The sequence below is a fragment of the Struthio camelus genome, chromosome 2, assembly GCF_040807025.1.
Source record: "Struthio camelus isolate bStrCam1 chromosome 2, bStrCam1.hap1, whole genome shotgun sequence".
Taxonomy (NCBI): domain Eukaryota; kingdom Metazoa; phylum Chordata; class Aves; order Struthioniformes; family Struthionidae; genus Struthio; species Struthio camelus.
This window is the reverse complement of record NC_090943.1, coordinates 116,332,690-116,354,725: the sequence shown is the minus strand read 5'-3', so window position 1 is coordinate 116,354,725 and position 22,036 is coordinate 116,332,690. Positions and strand designations below refer to the sequence as shown.

General features: G+C 36.9%; 1 protein-coding gene and 1 long non-coding RNA gene across 6 annotated transcripts in view; one reads left to right on the top strand and one right to left on the bottom strand.

Moving 5' to 3' along the window:
• The window catches only part of ANKRD12 (ankyrin repeat domain 12), a 68,301-nt gene extending 49,709 nt beyond the window's left edge, over positions 1–18,592 (top strand). For all 5 annotated transcript variants that reach the window (XM_068932202.1, XM_068932201.1, XM_068932204.1 and 2 more), the window contains 5 exons: positions 770–5,463; positions 12,910–13,008; positions 14,746–14,889; positions 17,881–17,976; positions 18,332–18,592. In XM_068932202.1, the coding sequence (XP_068788303.1) occupies positions 770–5,463; positions 12,910–13,008; positions 14,746–14,889; positions 17,881–17,976; positions 18,332–18,517 (5,219 nt within the window). In that variant the 3' untranslated portion in view covers positions 18,518–18,592. The remainder of the gene's footprint in view (positions 1–769; positions 5,464–12,909; positions 13,009–14,745; positions 14,890–17,880; positions 17,977–18,331) is intronic.
• Positions 9,915–22,031, bottom strand: LOC138066010 (uncharacterized). The gene is made up of 3 exons (XR_011139143.1): positions 21,938–22,031; positions 21,383–21,492; positions 9,915–10,415 (listed from the first exon to the last, which is right to left on the bottom strand). It is a non-coding gene; the product is annotated as an uncharacterized lncRNA (long non-coding RNA).
• Between the last annotated feature and the right edge of the window lie 5 nt (positions 22,032–22,036).

The window sequence follows — 22,036 nt, the reverse complement described above, 5'->3', positions numbered from 1 at the left end:
CAGAGTCAGGTTAGGCAGGAATTATGCTCAATAGTTGAGTTTTAATCAAGTACACTGGTTTTATTGGATTGGGATATAAATGCTTATATACCTGACTGACAGCTGTACAATATGAGGAGCACTTTGATTTTTTTTTTTGACCCTTTGATTTGGCTTAAAAGCCTTCCTTCTAGGAAGAAGGTGTATTGTGTATTTTGAGGATTGTTTTTCCTCATTCAGTTATATATTAGCGTAACTAATGGCTTGTTTCATGGCCATTTGGTGTATGTGGTAGACGTTTATGGATACTAATGAAGATTAAAATAAGTTACAGAAACTCTGGTTTTATAAGTTCATTAAAATTTTATTCATGAATTACAAACCTAATATGACTTTTATTACTATAAATTTTGTAGTACAAGACTGTCATTCTGTATCTTACTCTTTTCATCTTAACTTGTTAGATATTTATTTTGAAAAATTCAAAGTCTTATCAAAATTAATCTTGCTGCATACAAAAAAATAGATTTAAGAGTGCGTGTGTATATGTAAAGATGTTTGAGTATGGCATTGGTAGTAACTCCATTATGAAACCTTTTGCGGGGGCGGGGGGGATTTAAGCATCAACTGCTATGTGACAGGAACTGCAGCAATAATGGTCATTTTTTGAATAGGCCATGTTCATTGTGATATTTTACTTGGATATTTTTCTAAAAAGTGGCCATTTTGTGCTCAAAGCCTGAAGAAAGTCCCATCGACATTCAACTAATTTTTGGTTTTCTCAATCTAGATTCTGAAGAGGCTCCATCTGTAAATCCTTCCAGTGTAGAAGGCAACGTTGATTCAGAAGCAGAAAAAGACTCTGTAGTCAATGACAGCAAACAAATGGTCCCTAATAAGGCACCACCTCCATCTGCTGTTGATGAGTACGAGTTTAAAGATGATGATGATGATGAAATGAAAAAAATGATTGACGACAGACATATCCTTAGAAAAGACTTGAGGAAAGAGGATGAGACTGAAGTAGAAAAGAACAATGTATTTGTGAAACAAGAAAAGGTTATGTTTTCAAAAACGTTTAAAAACAAAAAACAGAAACCATCCAGAGTTTTGTATTCAAGTTCTGAAAGTTCAGATGAAGAAATACTTCAAGACAAGAAGATCATCTCTCCTTGTTCTATTTCAGAGACATCACATTCTGATGTAAGGGTGAAAAAAGAATATGTAGGTACAAATGAACACAAGCAAAAAGGCAAAGTTAAAAGGAAACTAAAAAATCAGAGCAAAAATAAAGAGAATCAGGAACTCAAGCAAGAAAAAGAAAATGCTAGAGTCACGAATGTAGCTACTTCTGGGTTAGATTCTTTAGATAAAACTAGAGAGGAAGAAACTTTCAAGAAATCTTTCAGCCCAAAAGAAGATTCTTCCTTACATCTGTTTCATATCACTGCTGGTAAGTCTCCTAAGCATCCTTGTGGCTTAAGTGAAAAGCAAGCAACACCATTAAAGCAAGAAAACACTAAAACTTGCTCATCACCAGGAGGCTCTGAAATAACATTGCAATCCGAATTAGTTCGGTATGATCACAACACTGAGTCTGAATATCTAGTAGAAAGTTCTAGTGGCAAATCTTGCAAGCATAAAGAAAAAAGCAAGCATCATCAGAAAGATTTTCACCTAGAATTTGGTGAAAAGTCAAGTCCTAAAGTCAAAGAGGAAGATAATAACCCAACATTTGAGAATTCTGAGTGTACTCTGAAAAAGATGGACAAGGAAGGTAAAACACTGAAAAAGCATAAATTAAGGCACAAAGAAAGAGACAAGGACAAGCATAAAAAGGAGCAGGATGGGGAAAAGGAAAAACATAAACATAAAGATAATGTTAAAGAGGTCCAAAGAAGTATCGAGTTTGACCGAGAGTTTTGGAAAGAGAATTTTTTCAAGAGTGATGAAACTGAAGAGATATTATTAAATACAGAACATGAATCTCTTTCTTCAGACAGAAAATCAAAGTTTGAAAAAGCTATGGTGAAAGAAGATAAGTTAGTTAAAGAGAAACAGTTCCAGAAAGAGAGAAACATTAAAGAGGAGAGAGAAAAAAACAAAAAGGAAAATGAGAAATTTCTCAAGGATGAAAAAGCAAAAGATATAAAAGAAGAAAAAGAAGTCATGCTTGCCGATAAAGAAATGGAATTGTTCTGCTTAGGGATCAAAGATGAGGCAGCTGGCATGCATTCAATAGAAAAAGAAACAGACACTGAAAAGCAAGAAAAAAATTTAAAGGAAAATAAAGAAAAGACTGAAAAACGAATTTCAGCCAAAGAAAAAGATGCTGAAAAGATGGAAAGAAAAAATGCAGAGAAAAAGGTAAAACATGAATATAAGTCAGAGAAAGAAAAAGCAGAACTCAATGAAAGTATAGAGAAAGTAAAGGAAAAACCCACTTTCCAGCAAGCAGAAAGATCCCATAAAGAAAATGACAAAATAAAAAGTATTGGTACGTTTAAAAAACTTGATGACAAAGAAAGAAACAAAGAAAAGCTTGATAAGAAGCATGAGAAAGAAAAGGTTGATAAAGACAGACATTTGGCTGAAAGCAAAGAAAAACACTGCGTTGAAAGAAAAGTCAAGCAATCTGATAAAGAAACTGAATATAGTAAATCGGAAAAAAATAGAACTAAAGACAAAGAAAAGGAACCTGAAAAAAAAGACAAATCCAAAGATAAAGAGAGCTCGACAGTAGCAAACTCAAAACATGTGCAAGAAGAAAGGAGATGCAGTATTACAGAAAGTAATAAAACGGTGCATGACAAACTGTCGGCTTTGAGAGAAAAACCAAGAGATGATTTGCTGAAAACTCCAGATGGAAGAGAGAAAGATAAAAAGGATAAAGATATAGACCGATACAAAGAGAGAGACAAGCATAAAGATAAACTGCATCACGCTAGCTTGCTTAAACTAAAACTTGAACACGAGAAACTTAAGCCTAAGCCATCTCCTGCACCAAAGGATGCTCGACCTAAAGAAAAAAGATTAGTTAATGATGACTTAATGCAAACTAGTTTTGAAAGAATGCTTAGTCTTAAGGATTTGGAAATTGAGCAGTGGCATAGAAAACATAAAGAAAAAATAAAACAGAAAGAGAAGGAACGTTTAAGAAATCGCACTTGCTTAGAACTTAACAAGATGAAAGAAAAAGCAAAGCATTCATTAACAGAAGTAAAAAACAAAGAACTGATTCGTTCAAAAAGCTCAGAGTTGTCTGATGTTTGCACAAAGGAAAAACAGCAGAAAGAAGCTACGAGCAATAGATCGCACTCGGTAGATACAAAAACTGTAAATGTTGCAAAGCCATCATTGGTTTTAGATAACGTAAGTAGATCTCCAAAATCAGAAAGTGAAAAGACAGGTCTGAGCTCCAGATCAGTGTCTATGGTTTCAGTCGCAAGCTCTGAGGATTCTTGCCATACCACAGTAACTACTCCAAGGCCTCTAACTGAATATGATTCAGACTTTTTGCCAGAAGGTTCTGATTCCCAAATGTCTCTTTCACAATCGCCATTTTTGGCAAGTGCCAAATCACCAGCCCTTCTCGAAAGAGACACTGATAGTCTCACTGAGTTCACGGATCGCATTAAACCACCTTTCACAAACAGGCTTCCACCAGCCTACGTTAGATCAGCATCTGTTGAAGATGTTAAACTAGTTTTAAATGAGTGCAGACCTGTGGTAGAGGTGCGAAGGTGCAGTATGCCTGCTGCTGTTCCTGAACACAGCAAACAGCCTCGAATATCAGATGAAAATTGTCAGAATGTTCTGCCATCAGTTCAGAGTTATGCCTGCACTTCTCCCAAACCAGAACTGTCATGCAACTTGCTTGAAAGAGATTTTCAAAACGGTATGTCTGGTTTGCAGTCAAACTTTATACCATCTCCAACTGGAGCTGTCAGCAGCAACAAGCAGCTGACAATGGCTACAAGTACTATTAAAAGTATTGCTCAGATGAGCCCTTCAGAAGAGTGTAGTACACATTTAGAGCCATGTAGTCAAAGTGGTATGATTCAGCAGAGCAAACCATGGGATGTGCCTTTTGACAGACTTAATTCATTAAACAACGAGTTTAACAGCTCAGATTATGGTGTATCAGAGAAAGATACTAATAATGTTGTAGCAGTGCATAATTCTGAAAACAGGACTTTAAAAGAGCAAAAATTGCCTGAATTTTTGCCTAAGCATGCTGAAATCAAGGCAAATTCCAGTTTTCAGGAATCTGCATCGTTTTTGCCTTCGCAGTCGCCTTGTTCTTTACCTATCCAGCCACTCCCAGATGTATCTAAACACGTTTCTTTACCAGGCACTAGCAGTCAAGATTCGTTATTTGTACAACAACAAAATCTAGTTCAAACTACGACTTCTCCTTCGGATACCGATGCTAGTAGTACCAGAGAGATGGAAAATGCTTTCTTCACTTCAAACGTTAAGAAGGCTGATGCACCCGTTGTTGTATATTCTGAGAGCTCTTCTAAGGATACGTCACAGAGTTATGAAGGGGTGAATGATTTGCATGCAGTACTGGTAGAAAAAGATACTACTGAAGGTGATACCAGCTCACAGTTAAATGCAAATGTGTATGCATTCAGTAAACTTCTTTGCAAGAATGCTCAAATTGAAGGGGATAGTACCACAGTGGATAGTACCGACATTAGAAATGAAAAAAGCCAACAAGAAAATTCGGTTTCTGTGCACGTTGTTAATAATAAAACTGACACGGATCTTTGTGAAGTGAGTTCAGGAATGTCAAAAGAAATTATGAACGAATCGGCTAATAAAAAACCCTGCACTGCAGATAAAGAAAATGTGTTGGCAGATGATCTACGACAGTACTCCTCATCTAATTTGGAAAATAGTTCACAACAGATTACACAGGAAGAGATGCGTAAATATAGCCAAATAGTTAAACAAGAAGGAGAAGAAATTGCTGAGGATCAGAAAGTGGAAGAGCAAGAAGTACCTCAAAGAATCACAAGAAATAGAGCAAATTTGCTTGCTAGCCAAGGTAAGCAGAATCCTCTTGGCTGCACACTGACATCAGAAAAAGAATCTGAATCATCAGCATCTATGAAAGGAAGGATTAGATTAACTGAGGAAGATGATGCTCAGGTACATCACCCACGTAAAAGAAAGGTATCTCGTGTACCTCAGCCTGTGCAAGTGAACCCTTCTTTACTGCAAGCTAAGGAGAAAACACAGCAGTCTTTGGCAGCTATTGTTGATTCCTTGAAACTTGAAGAGATTCAGCCGTACAGTTCAGAGAGAGCAAATCCGTATTTTGAATACCTACACATAAGAAAAAAAATAGAGGAGAAGCGTAAATTACTGTGCAGTGTTATTCCTCAGGCACCTCAATATTATGACGAATATGTGACCTTCAATGGATCATACCTGCTGGATGGCAATCCCTTGAGCAAGATATGCATTCCAACTGTAAGTAACGTGGTCTTTCAGTATATAGTACAATGAAAGGTGTATTTTGTTTTTATTTTTGTAACTTTCGTGTTCTTCATAACTTGCGTTTGAAAAATCTTACCCTTGATCTTTAGGGTTCAGTAAAATACTTGTGTTGTCAATATTAGTTTGACCTGAGTCAATTTATGATTTTCATTGTACCTGTAAACCACATTTGGTAGAAATATGTCTGGGACACCACTGCTTATAACAGGACAAGTAATCATGTAAGAAACCTGTAAAAGATATATATAAAAAATTCTTTCTCATATTTTTAAGTGCTTCCTAGTGTCAAACCTATCCTTATAAAAAAAAAAAAATATAGTCTTTGAGAGCTTCTCCATGTTTCTGCTGGCATTAGTCCAGCTAAAACTAATTACTCAAAGCTGCGTTTTATTTGGAGGAGGATGGAAGTGCTCTGCTGTAAGATGTTGAGTTCATCAGCTAAAGTTTTAAGAGAGTACCTGCTAACTATTTCAGTTTCTCCTTAATACCCTCAGGAGCGGAAAATGAGGTCTGTTGTATCCAAGTTTTTGGAATTCATCAATTTAAAGGGTTCTGAATTTTATTTAATCATGTGAAACTGCTTTCCATTTCACTGAAGAACATCTGTAGTTCAGGGACGTTTTGTCTAGCTTCAAGTTCGCTATAGGTGTCATTAGTAATACGCCCATGTCCGAATTGTGGAAGAGGTTGGTAATTTGAGTCTTCTCTGTAATGTAGCAAAGAATTGGCACAAGTGCAGTTAATACCACCATCTGCTGTGGAGGTGCCCCTCAAGGTGCCTTAAAGTAACGTGATCGCTGCTGATCTCTGTTCTGAAGAACTGTGCCAGTTACGCAAGTCAACACAGTGACTGTAGCGCTTGAATCGTGCTTCCCTTCTTCGCTTCTCAGCGCAACCTATTCCGTGTCTATTGTTATAAAACATGGGGACGAGGGAGTTCCAAAACGTAGTGTGTTGAGGGTTTTTTTTTGCTAACTGCCTTGAAATACCGTTACTCCTGGAAATAGAAGGAGGCTTTATAAGTTTCCACCTATCATCTCTTTCACTTAACTGACCAGGTGCTCACACTTAAAACTGCCCCAGTTCTAAGGTTAACATACTAACTTAAACCTCTTGGAAAGGTTTGAGTTAATACACTTGGTAGTTGAAATAGGCTGAGACCATGTGTTTGATTTCCTTAAAGCAGTTATTTGGCTGACATGCAGTAACTTGGTAATATGACAATTCAGTAGTAGGTGATTATATGCCTGTTACCTGTCAAGTTAAGGAAACCTCTGGCTTTAGGAGGAGCGGAGAGAATACTTTGATCCTTCAGTGGCACAAACGCCTACTAGTCTGAATTACTTGTGCGTGTGAAATCTCATACATACAATCTAAGCATCCAGTATTCAGTCTCCAAGTTTCTGAATGGACTAGTTACTGTGTTCACTCCTTTAAGATAAACTTGCCCCTACTTGAGATGCTGCCTTAGTTTTCTCTGAGAGAACTGCAAATTCCCTTAATCAAGTCATGAAAACAAATGTAATGCATAAAAGTAAAGTTTAAAATTTGTCCTTGCTTCATTCCAGAAGTAGTCATAACTCCCACTCGAGCAGTTTGCTCTCATTTTTCTACTAGGCCCCATGTCTGCCAGAGAAGTAGGTATGCATGTGTATCCTCTCATGTTCAGCAAGTTCTCTTTTATCTGACAGTGACCACAGTTCTTTGACACAAATAACAAGTTAATTATAGTCTGAGGAAAGATACCGGCAAGATGACACTTTTACTTAGTCCATAAATGGATTAGGATGTATAGTAAGCTTTGCTGCCAGCCTTCCCCAGTCTAGATATCTTTCTCAGTAGCTGTTGCAGTTTCTGTAATACATCTTTTATCACCAGAAGCAGAGTTTTTAATAGCAACTGCTAGTCAAGTACATACTGTTTTCAAGCTACAACTCATTGATTTGGCATCGCACTTTAGTGCTTGATTTGGGAGAAGCAGAAAGTGGAGAAATGTGGCTTATTTTTTCCCTGGCCCATCTTCTACCTGGGCAGTGCAGCTCATTTCTCTGTCATAAATGGGAATGAGCGTAGGCACTAGAAGAAAAATAGAGGGTTATTGACTTCTTTTTGAGAGTTGCCTCATACTTCCGTTCTGTCTCTCTCCAGCTGTGTATAATAAAGACTCTGTAGCTCATGAGAATAAACTTAGGAAGTTGTGTAGTGCAAATTTTTGGGTAGCTTAAGTCCAGTAAATATCAGAGATGAATGCATGCTCCCTATTCTCGTGGCTTTTAATTACTTTTTTAGAGAGGTTGTTTTTCTGTTGTCGTTCTTTTTTTGTTTGTTTGTTTTGAAACAAGTTGATACAAATCAGTAACTGTAATCCTTCAAGAATTATCCACATTTTTATTTCTTCTAGATTTCTGGGTTGCACATACACATACGTGTCTTGCTGATACTGATATTTAAAGCTAGATACTTGTTTTGTACTTTCTTGGTAGTGCTAATTCTACACGGCTGTAGAAAGAACAGGTGAGACTTCTGTTGTTGCTTAGGAGAGGGGGAAAAAACAAACAAAAAAGATGCTGAGAACCCGCAATAGGTGGCTATGAAATTAGTGTTTATTTCCATTAGGGGTAAGAGTGCAAGCAAGTAGCAGAAGTTGGAATCTGAGGGGAGATATTAAGCATTTGAATTTTGTTTCATCCTTGAAAAATCACCTAAAATGCATCTAAATGTTTTGTTTAGCTAATGTCACTTATGTAAATGCAGCATTTTAATTTAAAAAATTCATCTTTTTCCAAAGAAGAAATAATTTAATTCCCATTAAAAATACCCTAAAAAGGAGTATTGCTAAACTGAAGATTTCATGCTCAAAAAGGAATATTTTGTTCATAAATTGAACGCATTTTCCAGCAACATGAAGTAAAGGCTGTGCCTGGGCTTGCTACAATTATGGAAGATTAATAATGTGCCTGTGTTGTTATGCATAATATAATATGCAACTTTTAAATGGCCTTTGTTAGGAGAGTTTTTAAATATTTCCTTAGGTTATTCTTTAATGATTCTCTGGTAATCTGATTTTTTGTCTCATTAATTTACATAGGCTACTGGAAAATAGATATTCTTTCTTAAATTATTATTATATTTAAAATGTCACTGTGTGAATATCAATGTAGAGGCAATATACTTAGCTTTGACGCTTAAACTCAGAACAGTTTGTGTAACACTGTTCTCTGTACAGGAATTTTTAATGATAAAACTATTGTTTGTACACCTGATAAACTTCAAGCATCCTGTAGGTAGGAACCAGGAGATGGTGAATTTAAATTTGATTTCCGCAGCCTTGTTTATGTATTGTCATTTATGACCCATATCACCTCAGACCATAAGAGTAGTTGCATATGAACTGTGACTTCCTTCTCACCAATGTGTGTGTGTATATATATATACAAGTGTAAGACAGGTGACATCAAGTCAGTTCAAGAAATCTGAATCTTCTAACACAGTAAATTTAAACTGTACTTAGCTATGTGCTGCCTTTTGGACTGATGCGTCAGTATATTGTGTTGAGTTTGGTCATCTTTATCTATATTGCTTCCTGAGAAAATATACCAGGATTATTCATTTCCAGCTTTCTGTGGCTATCTAGCAAATGTGTTTCTAGCAAAAGAGATTCTGTGCAGGCTCTCGGGCATTGCACTTGGAACTGAAGCGGCAAAAGCTCACTCTAGTAACGTTACCAGAAGCTTACTTCCCAAGCGTATTAAACGTTTTAACGGGAAAGTGGCCTAGTTGATTTCCATGGCAGGGGCAAGATGAACGGGACAGGGATGTATGAAAATAAACATGGAGCTTTTGTTTATGTGTGAATCTGAGTTAGTGCCTGTTGCTCTTTTTTGTAACAGTCACAGAAGGGGACTGAAGGCAAAAGAGAGAAGAGCTGGTATTGCTGTTGTAGCTGTGATGAAGGATGCAAAGAATGCAAGAAACTGTGCATGTTTTCAGGTGCTTGGGTGGTGAGGGTATGTCTTGAACCTTAGCTGTTGCGTAGCAAAACTGTTTGTGCTGGAGCGCAGAGGGCTGGCGTCTACGGCAGGGAAGCAAAGGGCTGAGTTCAGTCTAGTCCTGGGTGCTGGTGGTTCCTCCGAGCAGGACTTCTGAGGCAGACCGAGAAGGCTGGGGGTCTTTTATTCAGATCCATCTTTATGGATTCTGGGCCCTTAGGAAACCAGTTTGATCACTTTGGTTATAAAACAAACTGAGGTCACTCTTTCCTTCTGGCGTATTTAGTTTCATGCTCTGTTGCTGCGGTTCCAAATATACGTGTCTGTATTTTTCCTATGCGTTTTATGTTGCCTCTTTAGTAACCATCAGTTTGACCAGAGGAGGAAGATCCTCTGGCTGTTCTCACAGCCTTGAAATCTTTTTTTTTTTTTCTTCCTTGAAATCTTTTATTTCTGTTTTCTTTGAGACCAGAACATCTATTTCCTTGGTCCAAATCCAGTCGTGGTTCACAGTTTAGAATTTCTAGTAGGTGGTGTCCGGGGACTGAATTGTTTGCAGAACTTAAGGATCTGAGGCTCTTTTTTCCGATCTTTTCCAGAAGAGAGAAAATCTTGAAAAATTACTGTAAACAAATTCAGTCCTGTACTTAAATTTATCTTTTGAAAGACAGACTATGACTTGCTGGAGCCAAGTATTATTTACACAGAGGCTGTAGGAATCTCTAGGGTTGGAAATACTTGTTGTTGCCAGGCAGGCAGTCTTTCTTACCGCTAGTATTCAGCGCTTGCAAGGAATTGCTGTGAGGCTGTGTGTGAACTCAGCCTTGGCTGGAAGGCTTTGACGCTACAGTCCTCGTGCTGGGTGCGTTTCTTCTAGTGTGGTTGAATCTCTAGTATATACATCTCTTTATTTTTCCTGGTTACAAGAAATAAAATCTGTTTTGAAACAGAAGCAAAACAACACGTTAATCAGCATCTTGAATTCTGTAGGAGAAATCGATCCCCCTCAGGGCTGAATTTTGGAGGCTTTTGATTTGCAGTTGTATGGCACCACCTGCTGCTTGAAATGATTTTATTGTGCCATGGATTTTGGTAATACTGCAGACTTGCTAAGAATGCATTAGATGGAATGAAACTTTTCTTTCCTTTTTAGGTGTTGATTTGGAAGTCTGCTTGTTGATTATCAGTAAAAGCAGTAACACAATGAAACAATGCTGAGATTTGAAAGAGGCTTTTCTTTGACCCCAGTGGGTCAAATTCCAGCTTCACAGATGCAGAGGTTCTCCTGTACGTTTAAATAACGATATATACAAGCTTCCTGTTTAGATAGTTACGCCCTTTCCATGTATTTCCTATGCTGCTGATTCTTATTTCTCCTGGAAAGATTACCCGGTATATAAATTTAGAGGAAGGAATAGCATTTTAAATTGTTTAGGCTATATGAGTGCTTGTCCACTCCGAACTTCTTATTTCTGCATACTCTAACTACTTGAATTCAAAGAGTATTTACAGACAGATTTATCTTCTGCTGTGTCCCACTCCATTGAGAGGAGTGAGATTTTTAAGATATCTTACTTTTTTTTTTTTTTAGTAAAATTACCTAGAAAACTGGTGTTAAGAGCATTTTGTCTTATTTTGTTGAAAGAGTAAGACAGTGCTATTAGTGTGCCATGAATACAAAGTTTCCAGACAAAACTAGGCTGTAAAATATCTCAGGCTGACCATGAACACGTTCAAATCCATTATGATTGAGAGAGTTTATTCCAGTAGCATTTCTCTTAACATACTGATGACTTTGACGAAATGGCAAATGCCATAAACCTTACTCAGTGCTTTGGGAGCCAAGCCCTTGTCATTAAAAGAGAAGTGCATGTTTAGCAGTTTGAAACTTAAGGAGTTGTATGTTCTTTTATACCAAAAATAATGAATGCGCAATTAATTATTGAATATGATCTTTAATTCTAAAAATACTTGGCTAACTTTCAGTTGGGGAAAAGTTATCCTGAAATAATTTTCCAGGATAACAATAATTAAATAACTTTTGGTAGATAAATTGGTTTGTTACTGCAGTGTCAAAAATTTTTTTTTACCCTTACAGTATGCATGAAAGTAATATATCCAGATGCAATATCCAGACAGCCAAAACCATTGTTTTGTTGTTTGTCTAAAACAACTTTTTAATGCATCAACTGTGCCATCTAAAATACGTAAATTTGTGTATACATATAGATGTATGATTGTGTCTCTGCCAGACTGATGCTAATAACATAATGTGTCCACATTTGCATGATGTATTTGTAATTTTATTAAATTTTGGGATCCATATTATTGAATAGAAACATCTGTATCTGTGTATGTATGTTACCTTATTAGGTACAAGGCGGGGTTTAATACATGTAGGTAAGTGTTTCAGCTGTGGTTTCTGGGTAGCAGTGGTAGCAAGCAGTGTTTCATTTAGTTTTGAGTCCTTCCAAAGCCATATTCAACACTCGTTCATCTAGCAGTTACTGCAAAGCATGGTGAACTTACAGACAGTAAAGCTACAAAGCATGTCAGAACTTACACAGAGAAAATAAAACTTTGGTCAGAGCCTTAAAGCTCTGCTTGTTAGTTACTTCTCAAGAAATACAGAATTTCTGTAGTTGCCTTAAGGCCCTAGGTATCGTTTCAGTGTTTGTCATAGAGACCAGTCAGGATAATAAAATCTGTTATTCACTTTAATAGACCATAAAAATGGGAAATGTTTCGAGCGTAGCCAGTCAAATAATAGTGTAGATAGCTCACTCAAAGAAGTCTAACATTTTTCTAGGAACAAAGTGTAACAAAGTGTAAATTTGTTTATTATTTTGAATAACCTACCGGGCAAAACTTTTTTCCCAAACCAGTGCCTGGGAATCTAGTTACTTTGTGTGCTTGCTTATTCTTCCTGATTGTAAGATTATGAACGTGGTTTGTCATCTTTTATGCTATATAGGGTGCTAGCAACACTGGATAGATGCATTTCTTTAGCAATCTTTAATTTTTCTTACTGTGTTCTTGTATATGGATAGGCAGATTTTTAACTTTCCAGAACAAACAGTTTGTGCTTTAAAGAAGTCTTCAAAGTTGGAAACAAGTTACCTTTTTAATATCTTCTTATGTACAGCTCTTTTAAAGAATAACTGTGGCACCCTGACAATGATTGGTTAAAGACATTAAACAGTATGAAATGCCATTTTAATCAGGTTTAATTTTATGGTGAACTTTATAACTTGTTATTGCAAATGGATTGAAATCACCTAACTAATGGAATTTAACAAAATTCTCACATTTTCCCTAAAAAAAAAAAAAAATAACTTATGTTGTCTTGAATGAATGCTCAAAACATACGGGTTGAGTAAAACATGTTAAACACAAATTCACTGTGCTATTTATGAAACTTTTTCCGTAGATTACACCACCTCCCTCACTGTCGGACCCGCTTAAGGAACTGTTTAAACAACAGGAGGTTGTAAGGATGAAATTACGTTTACAGCACAGTATTGAAAGGGTAAGACTAAAGTAATTTTTTTTTCATTACCAACTTTAAACTTCAGGGTTTTTTTGTTTTGTTTTAATGGATACTCTGTGCTTTACTCAATGTAATAATGCTTTAGAAATAGGACGCTTTCAGTCCAAATTTATGAATCAGACAAATACTACAAAAAGGTAACGATATAAATTCAGTATTATGTGGTAATCTGGAGAACTGTTAGTAGTACACTAAAAGGGAGTAAGAAGCTTTCTCCTGTTAATTGCTATAAGATGTGGCTCAGACTTTCCTAGGGGCAACTGGGAGTGAGAAGAAAGATGCAGATTCTCGTTTTGTAAGCTGTAAGCTTTGTAAGTTGTAAGCTTTAGAACTAGTCTTTGATTTTAACTTCTCTTTGTCTTTTTAAACAGTGAATTTAAGCAACGGTGTAAAATTCTGTAACTGACAGCTAAATTTATAGTTTGTTTAAATCAAAAGAATCATGTGGCTCTAAGACGAAAACGTTACTATTTGCCATCTTCTGTTTATAAAAACTACCTGAATTTATCTTAGAACTACATCTGCAGTCTTCACTGAATTTGAACACAGAATTGAAGAAAACATCCCTGGTTTAAGAATTTTCTTTATTCATAGGTTGTCCAAACATTTTTTTTCCTTGGCAGACTAGACTTTGATGTCTTGTCAGTATTGCAGGCCAGACTGCTTGTGGACGCAAACAGGCAGGACCCCTCTTTCATGCGTAAACTACACTAAGAGTTTCCACATGGTTTCTGCAAGCAGCTGGCTCATGCAAACTCAATGTAGTGTTGTTTTGATTAAGTTATTTTCGATGTGGCTTAACAAATCAGTAGAAGAAAAGATACTACTTGAATTCAGTTTTTTGGTCAAAGCAAAGTATAAAATACCAAGTGCAAAGAATGTAAATATGGTTCAAGTTCTGACTGAAAAGGAATTAGTTGTGACCAAACAAAGGAAATATGCTACTTTTCTGTGTTCCCAATTTTTTTGAATCCACATTGTTTTCTTCTGATAAAAATTAAAGCTGTTACGTTGCAGAACAGTAATAAACACACAACTTCTTTTGTCTTATAAAATTCTGCATATATTTCGTATTTTTAGTCATGTTGCTGAAATATACTGTTCTTCAAATCCAGTTCCATACTCCCTGAAGCTAAATTAGGCCAAGTGAGGCCATATTTTCTTGTGAGCCTATTTTCTTGTCTTCATTCAAAAAAGATTTATCATATCTGTGGATTTATGAAGTTTTTGCATGTTGAAGGGAGGGGGGGAAAAAATGCCAATCACAAAGCATATTTCTGCTTCAGTTTGCTTGGCCAGCGTGCCTGACTTCACAAGCGTATGACAAAATTGTTCATACAGTCAAGAGTCGCAAACCTGTATCCTAATCCTAGGCTCTTTATCTCCTCCAACATTTTATTCTTCACCTTCTTCATCAACTGGAACTTGTCTGAGTAGCTTAGTTTTCCACTAGGTGGAAAATCTGGGCCTGACTTTCACCCAACAATGAAAAATGCTTTTTCAGTTCCGCAATTCAGGGAACGTTCTTGGTATCAGCAGATAGAAATTTGGGAGTTGATTGGATGAAAAGCCATCCCTTCCCCTTTCAGCCAATTTCCTGAACCTTTCAACAATGTAAACCAAAAAAATATTAAAATGCATAAACACTTTTATGACTCAAACTGAAATGCTAATTTATGAAATGTACATTTATACATTGATATTTTATTCCATTAGGAAAAGCTTATCGTTTCTAACGAACAAGAAGTTCTACGTGTTCATTATCGAGCAGCGAGAACTCTAGCTAATCAAACACTACCATTCAGTGCCTGCACTGTTCTACTGGATGCTGAGGTTTATAACGTGCCTCTGGATGCTCAGGTAAAGAGATGTATTTCGGGATTTCAGACAAAAAAAAAAAAATCTTTTGTAATCTGACTCAAAAGGAGTGTTTGGAGAGAATTCTAGTCCCATAGTGAAACTGTCATTGACTTGACTGGAATGAAGATTTTGCATGTTAGAGGTTGCTATTTTGATTAGGCAGCTTTTGGGTGTGCAATAAAAAAGACAACAGGTACATGTACACTGCTTTTTCCATTTTGTACTGTGTCTGTTTTTACACCCCCTCCAAAAATGCTACGAAGGATAAGATGAGAATATTACTCTGTTGTTTTTTTGTAAAATCTAATTTAAATCGTAAATCAAGGTTTTTTTTGGAAGTTCACAAATACAGGTTAGACGAAACAAAAATTGTCAAAATGTAACAGTCTAACATCATCAGTCCAGAGATTTGGGATGTGCTAGCATGTGAGGTTCTGAGACTGATTTTTTTAAAGTTTGGAAATGTTTTGTGGAGATACTCGCATAATGCTTTTCTCCTCTCCATAAGACAGTCATTAAACTGTTCTGTAAAGCACAAATTACTTGCGGTGAGTCTTGAACGCAACCAGATAAAAGCACTTTTTTCAAAATCACCTCAACCCCAGAAGCCCCATGTTATTGACATGTTCAATGTCAGCATGTAGTTTCTAGTTAAAATGAGCAGTACAGTGTATAAATCTGAAGTTTGCTGCAGCCATGTCTCACAACATATGATTTCATGGTATGAGTATTTTGTGAACAGGTCTGCTAACAAGAGTGGAAACTGCATCATAACCCATTTTGGTGTCTGTAAGATGCGCATAGTAGAAGATACTTGAAATTTGCTGTTATGGATGTAATAAAAATGTTGATACAGTGAATGGTGGGCATTTTAAAATGAAACACCTACGTTTCAGATATATATGGAATTCTACTCTAGTTCAGGAACCCCTTATAGGATTATTATAGCTTCTAGTGTTTACTGAATCTGTGCTATTACATTTTTTCTGTCTTTTAAAGAACTGGAACTAGTGATTCAGAATAAGGTGATTCAGCAAGAGGTATCATCAGCTTTATGGAGACTGTGGTGTTCTCTCATTTTCAGCTTTGTACTGACAAATTTTTAAATAATCATTTCCTAATTGATAGGGTGAAAACAAAGTATTTTCTTTAGTGATCAATTAAGATATCATCATTAGGTCTAAAGCTCAGAATGACCTTTGCTCCCCCACCATCTCCCTAACTTAAAGGGAGCTTAAAAAGTTTTTTCAGAGCTTGGAGATGCATCTGAGTTAGGTACACATCTGCATGTAGTTGTTACTTTACAATTGATTTTTAAATAAGCTGTTTTTAATATTTGAATTCTATGAGAGGAACTTCTATGAGAGAGGAAGTCATATTTCCCCTCCCCCCCCCCAAATATTGCTACCATTTTTACTATCTTTACACTTAAAATAGTCTCTCCTTCCCCCTCACTGCCTCAGCAGTTATGTCTCATGCTGTGGTAATTTTTTTTGGATGATGATGATACTGCAGATATAACGTTCAGCTCAGTATTAAGTGTACTTTTGATTATCATTGAAGCCTGTATTTTGAACTACAACTTTCAAAGTGATGCTCTAATTTAAATTTGTTAATAGGAAGAAAGTGAATGTATAAGAAATCATTCTCTTGCAGTAATTCATTCTAACAGTTTCTTGTCCTTCTGTCAGCAAATCTAATTTTGTTGTACAATGAAGAAACATCTCCTGATTAAATTTTTCTTTTTGGGCAAATAGTTGAGAAAGACGTGTAAACAAAGATCACATTTATTTGGCAGGAAAATGACCATCTCAGAAATGCTTCTGTGGGATTTTATGGTCTTGCTAGGTTTGCCTTTAGAGCTGTTTGTTTTGTGCGGACTATAAGTACTGCTCCTGTGGTCACGTGGGCCAACCCAAAGATGGGGGGAAAGGCTCGGGTTTTTGGTGGACAGACTGTCAGCTATAGCTCAGGTAAACGGCTGCAGTTCGGAGTTAAAAGACCAGTGGTGTTGAGGGCTCTTTCCAAACAAACCTGTTAGCTTTCATCTTGGGAGTATCTTGAATCCTCAGACAGCTGTGTTCTAGAAATTTATCTGTCTGGGTAGTGTGTTTTCTGTTTTTGCCCATTGCTGCAGTTAACACATTCCTGCAGTGTCCAAGAGATTTGTTTTTCTTTTCCAGAAAGTAACAGGAGCTGGTGCTACCTAATGACTATTATTAAAATATGAAATTGACATAGTCTAGCTTTAAGACCATCTGCAGAGCGCCAGGTTTCTCACAATGGACAAATTTGATATTCCAGATTCTTATAAAATAGTTTCTTTATTTTTTTAAATGGATTTGATTGGGCAGGACAAGTAAGAAGTGTCCTTTTTTTTTTTCTAAAATCTCCTTTGACTCATCTTTCACTCCCAAAAAGTCTGAAAAAGCAAGCTAGTTTTTCATGAAGGTGCTTCACAGATTTTTTTTTTTTTTTTTTTCCCCCCTCCTGTCTTAAACAGTTGGGAGATTTGGTGGTAAATCTTTATTTTTATTCCTACTTTTAAATACTTGTGTAGGCAGTTAAGTCAAGATTACTTAATTTTTCCTAATAAATGATTTTGCTTGTCCTTGAGGGGGCATCCATTTGTTACCAGATCAAAATAAATAAATAAAAATTAAAAAGAGAGAGCGAGCAATTTTGTGGAAGATCTACCTTATACTGATTAAGACTTTAAAGCATAAATCTTGAAGCCTCCTACTCTAAATTTTAAAAATAGTGTGATAAATGGCTTTAGTTTGAGGGAATCTGAAAATGCCCATTTTTAAGGAGGAGCTGGCTCATAGTGAAAGTAGTGGTCAAAATATATATTCTCATATATAGCTTCATACTTCGGAGTTTATTTTTCATCTGGAGCATTGTTTATGAATGTCCCACAAAACACGTTTGACAATATAAAAGTGAATTCTCCAGTAACTTGATTTTAAGAAGATATTTGTTTGTTTGTAGGCTGATGACAGTAAAACATCAGTGAGGGATCGATTTAATGCAAGACAATTTATGTCATGGTTACAGGACGTCGATGATAAGTTTGACAAATTAAAGGTATATTTCTTTGTCTTTCCATATGTTTTTTTTAAAAAAAAAAAAAAAGCCTCTAATGTCACTACGAAGATGAGCTGAATAAATGGTAGTAGATATAAGTGCAATATAAATTATTGTAGCAGTTTGAAGGGCCACATAAAGGAGAGTCTAGCAATATAAAAAAAAACAAACTGTTGATGCATAATTTAATACAATAACCTGGGACTTCATAAATACATAGAGAGAAAACTACTTATTCCCACCTAAATATGTCTTCCACATGGCTAAAGAGGTGCCTAGATGTTTTTTCATTCTTAAGCTTTCGCTGTAATTTTTTTCAAATATTGAAATAACTTCTTTTTAAATTTTAAAATAGACATGCCTTTTGATGAGGCAGCAGCATGAAGCAGCAGCTTTAAATGCGGTACAGAGACTGGAATGGCAGCTTAAACTACAAGAACTTGATCCTGCTACATACAAATCTATCAGCATTTATGAAATTCAAGAGTTCTATGTTCCTCTTGTTGATGTTAATGATGACTTTGAATTGACACCAATATGACAACTAGCATCATCTGGCTCTTTCTTTCAGTCGGACAACTAGAGACTGATGTGCAGTGATACACAAATGTATTTTTCTTTTAAGATAGAGCACTTAATTCTGTGGAATACTACCTTTTCCAATAATTCAACTATTCCTTCAGAAAAATGTTAGTCTTGTCATACAGAAGAGGGATGCGAATCTTAAAAATCAGTTTCCCAATAAATACCATTGTCTGTATTTAAAAAAAAAAAAAAATTGCCTATAGCTTTAGGGCTTATTGCTGAAAAAGATGACAAAACACAGTGAGTTAACAGCGCTGGAAGCTGTTAATAACTAAAACAGCCACCGAAAAACAAATGATACTTAGTCTGCTATAAAACTTTGTATTATGAAACTTCAGTAACAGTTGAACTCCCACAGAAAAAAAGATAAAAAGCCTGTGGAAGAAAATATAATATTTGGAGGAAAAGTCTATTAATCTTATTATATTTTGTAAATTATTGTACAGTTTCTTTTTGGAAAAAGATGTAATATTGTCTTCATTTTTTAATAATTTATTTTATACATATTGTGCAAATGTAAATAGTCTTGTAATTAATGTTCAAACCTGTATAAAATAGATATTTTAATTGTAAACCTGTTTTTGTCTGATGTTTTATTGGACCAAAGTTGTAGTTTTTATTAAGTGTAGTGTGTTCCTGGTCGGCAGTTCTTTTTAACAAGGCATGTGTTTGATTTAGCTGCTTGTTTCATCACCATAACTGTAAAAGAACTGAAACAGAACTGTATTGCATGCTTCATAGAACTCTTAACTCCTTTACTTCAATAACTGATACCTAAACAATTGTAAGATTTACAAGACCATATTTCATATTAGTCTGTAATGCCATGCCTATGACTTACTATACTAAAAATATTTTTGTGTAAAACATGGGGGGGAGAGGGGGAAGCTCTTATATGGTGGTCTCGTAATAGAGCCTATTTTTTCCAACAAAAATGCCTTTGAATGAAAATTCTTAAATTGTATATTGTCTATTTTAATATTAATCTATGGAAAGATATGTAAATAGTTGTAAATATAATGTTTAATAAATTTTATTGGTCATGTTAGTTGGGATTTCTTAAAATTTGATGTATCAAATGTTACAATATTATCGTTCCTGTTATAGGGAATATGTAAGGAGGCTCAGCTGAAAACAAAAAATTCCTGTGTTACAAAATTTAACACTTTTTAATCCTTAGTGCTGTTAATGAGCTGGCAGTTAATTATTTATTTGTGGAAGGTTCTAGATATTCATGAAAAGATTTGTTACCGTCTAGGCCATAAAATATTCAAGAATGCTTGGGATCTGATGTCACTGAAATTACATCTGAAAGAAATGGGGCTTATGCAAGAGAGCTGGTTATCTGGAAAAGAGATTTATAGTACTCAGTTTGAACTGATTTTTAAGTATTTGATGAACTACTACGGAACACTGTTCCTTAGGCTTGTATGGACGCCCAGTGTACCTTCATTGTGATGGGAAGCAAACAAGCACTGAGCAAGAGACTCTATGGACAGTGTTACTGTTTCCCATGTGCGCATCACTGGTAGTTCTAGTCAAGAATAAAGTAATAGCAACTCAAACACAGTGAAGCTGGAAAAAGCATCAATTAGTATGTAAGTTCTGCCCTGTGCAACCTTTTATTTTTTTTCCCCCCCTCACTTTTAATTTGTTAGGTACTGGAAGAAGGAGACGTTGTTCCTGCTTTTATAAAGGACTGTCTTACTGACATCGTTCAGAGTTGAAAATGTATTGAAGAGCATACAAATTTAATATTCTTCTGAAGGGAGCAGTAAAATTTGAAAATAATACAGATAGCTGTATTTGGAGAAATACTTTAAAAGACAAGAAAAAAATGGATAGAGCTGCCAAGATGTTTTAAAAAGTAGTAAATGGACACAACTTCACTGCCTCCAAATACTTGTAATAAAAATAATAAAAAGTAAACATGCATTTCTGGCAGGGAAGAACCTCATATAGACTTTTTGAAGTGTGGGACATGAATAATTAAAGCATTTCATTTTATATTTAAAAAAAAAAAAAGGTTGCAGGAGTACCAGTTGTGCTAGACAGGGGGTGGAGGAGGTGACGGCAAAAAAATTTGGGCTAGAGGAGATAATTAGATCTATAGGTGGAACTTGGGGGTAGAAGTAGTAATTATGCAGTGGTACGCAGATGTAAAAGTGCTCACAAAGAGCAAGGATGTAGAAACCTACTGGAGCAACAACAGTAATAAGGAAAAGCAGTAGGATAGCGCTCTGCTCCCACCGATGTCCCTGGACCGTTCAGTGGGCAGGGGGGCTTCAAGCACGTTTACTACAAACCAAGAATGTTAATGCTCTAGAGGTGTTGGCAGAAACATTTCTTGTTGAAACTAAAAAGATGTAAATTTAAAAATATTTTAGCACTGTCCTATCTTTAACTAAGGACAGATGTTTCTTAGGTTTAGCCTGTGTTTTCTGTATAAGGAGAGAAAACTTCTTCACAGTCTGTGATGCAACAGATAATTTTTTTTTCCAACTGAGACTGATTAGTGAAAACTCTGTTGCCCAAAGAAAGGGAACTACCCTCAAGCGCTTCAGTCTGTTTAAACCATGATCTCTGGGCTGAACCCAGGTTTTGTTCCACTAATGTACTTTCCTCATGTTTACTCTGTGGGATGATACTGGATCCATGTGTTTTTCCTTCAACAGTGGTGCAAGGGCAGAGGGAGGATGAGGCGGAATAGGCTTAGACTGATTACTTGCTGGGGAGAAGGCCTTATTTCTGCTATCTTCTGGGAAACTGCTTATACTCCTGGGCTCCTGGGTTCTTCTGCTAGGGGGATCAGACTTGTTACCTTGGTCCCTTTGCGCTTGGCATGCAGGAAGATAAACCACCAACACAAGAAGGTTTCGGGGAGAGAGCTCGTCCCAAATCTCGGCATCCTTTTCCTCCTTTTATAGAAACCTGGAGAAAAATTACAGTAGTGCTTCGCACGCAGCCTCAGTCGGGTTCCAGCCGTGGCTTCTTCGCCTTTTGGGTTTCTCCCCCCGACCCTCCCGCGGTTAACCACCTGCCTGCCAGCCCCTGTGCGGATCCTGCTCGACGGCTGCTCCCCCCCATCCCTCCCTCCTCCCGCCGCCGTTTGCTTCTACCGGACGCTTATCCCTAATTTCCCTTTTTCTTCCCCCCGCCCCGGGCCTGCCGCTGACGGCCTGCGCAAGACTCGCTAGGCTGGGGGGCGCTCTGCCTCCGCCAGCGGACAACGGCTCGGGAAACTCCGCGTCCTCTCCTGCTTCCCCCGCTGCCGATCTGCCTTGCCCAACTTCCTGTCGGAGAAACTTCTCCAGCTCTCTCGCCTTCGCCGCCCGCTTCCAGGCGGGCTGCTGCCCCGCCGCCGCCGCCTCCGCACCTGCCGCGCCGCTGCCCCGCGTCCCGCTAGGCTCGGCCGGCCGGCAAACCCGCCGCCTCCCGCCGGCGCGGCGGGGCCGAGGCGGCCGGCGCGGGGGGG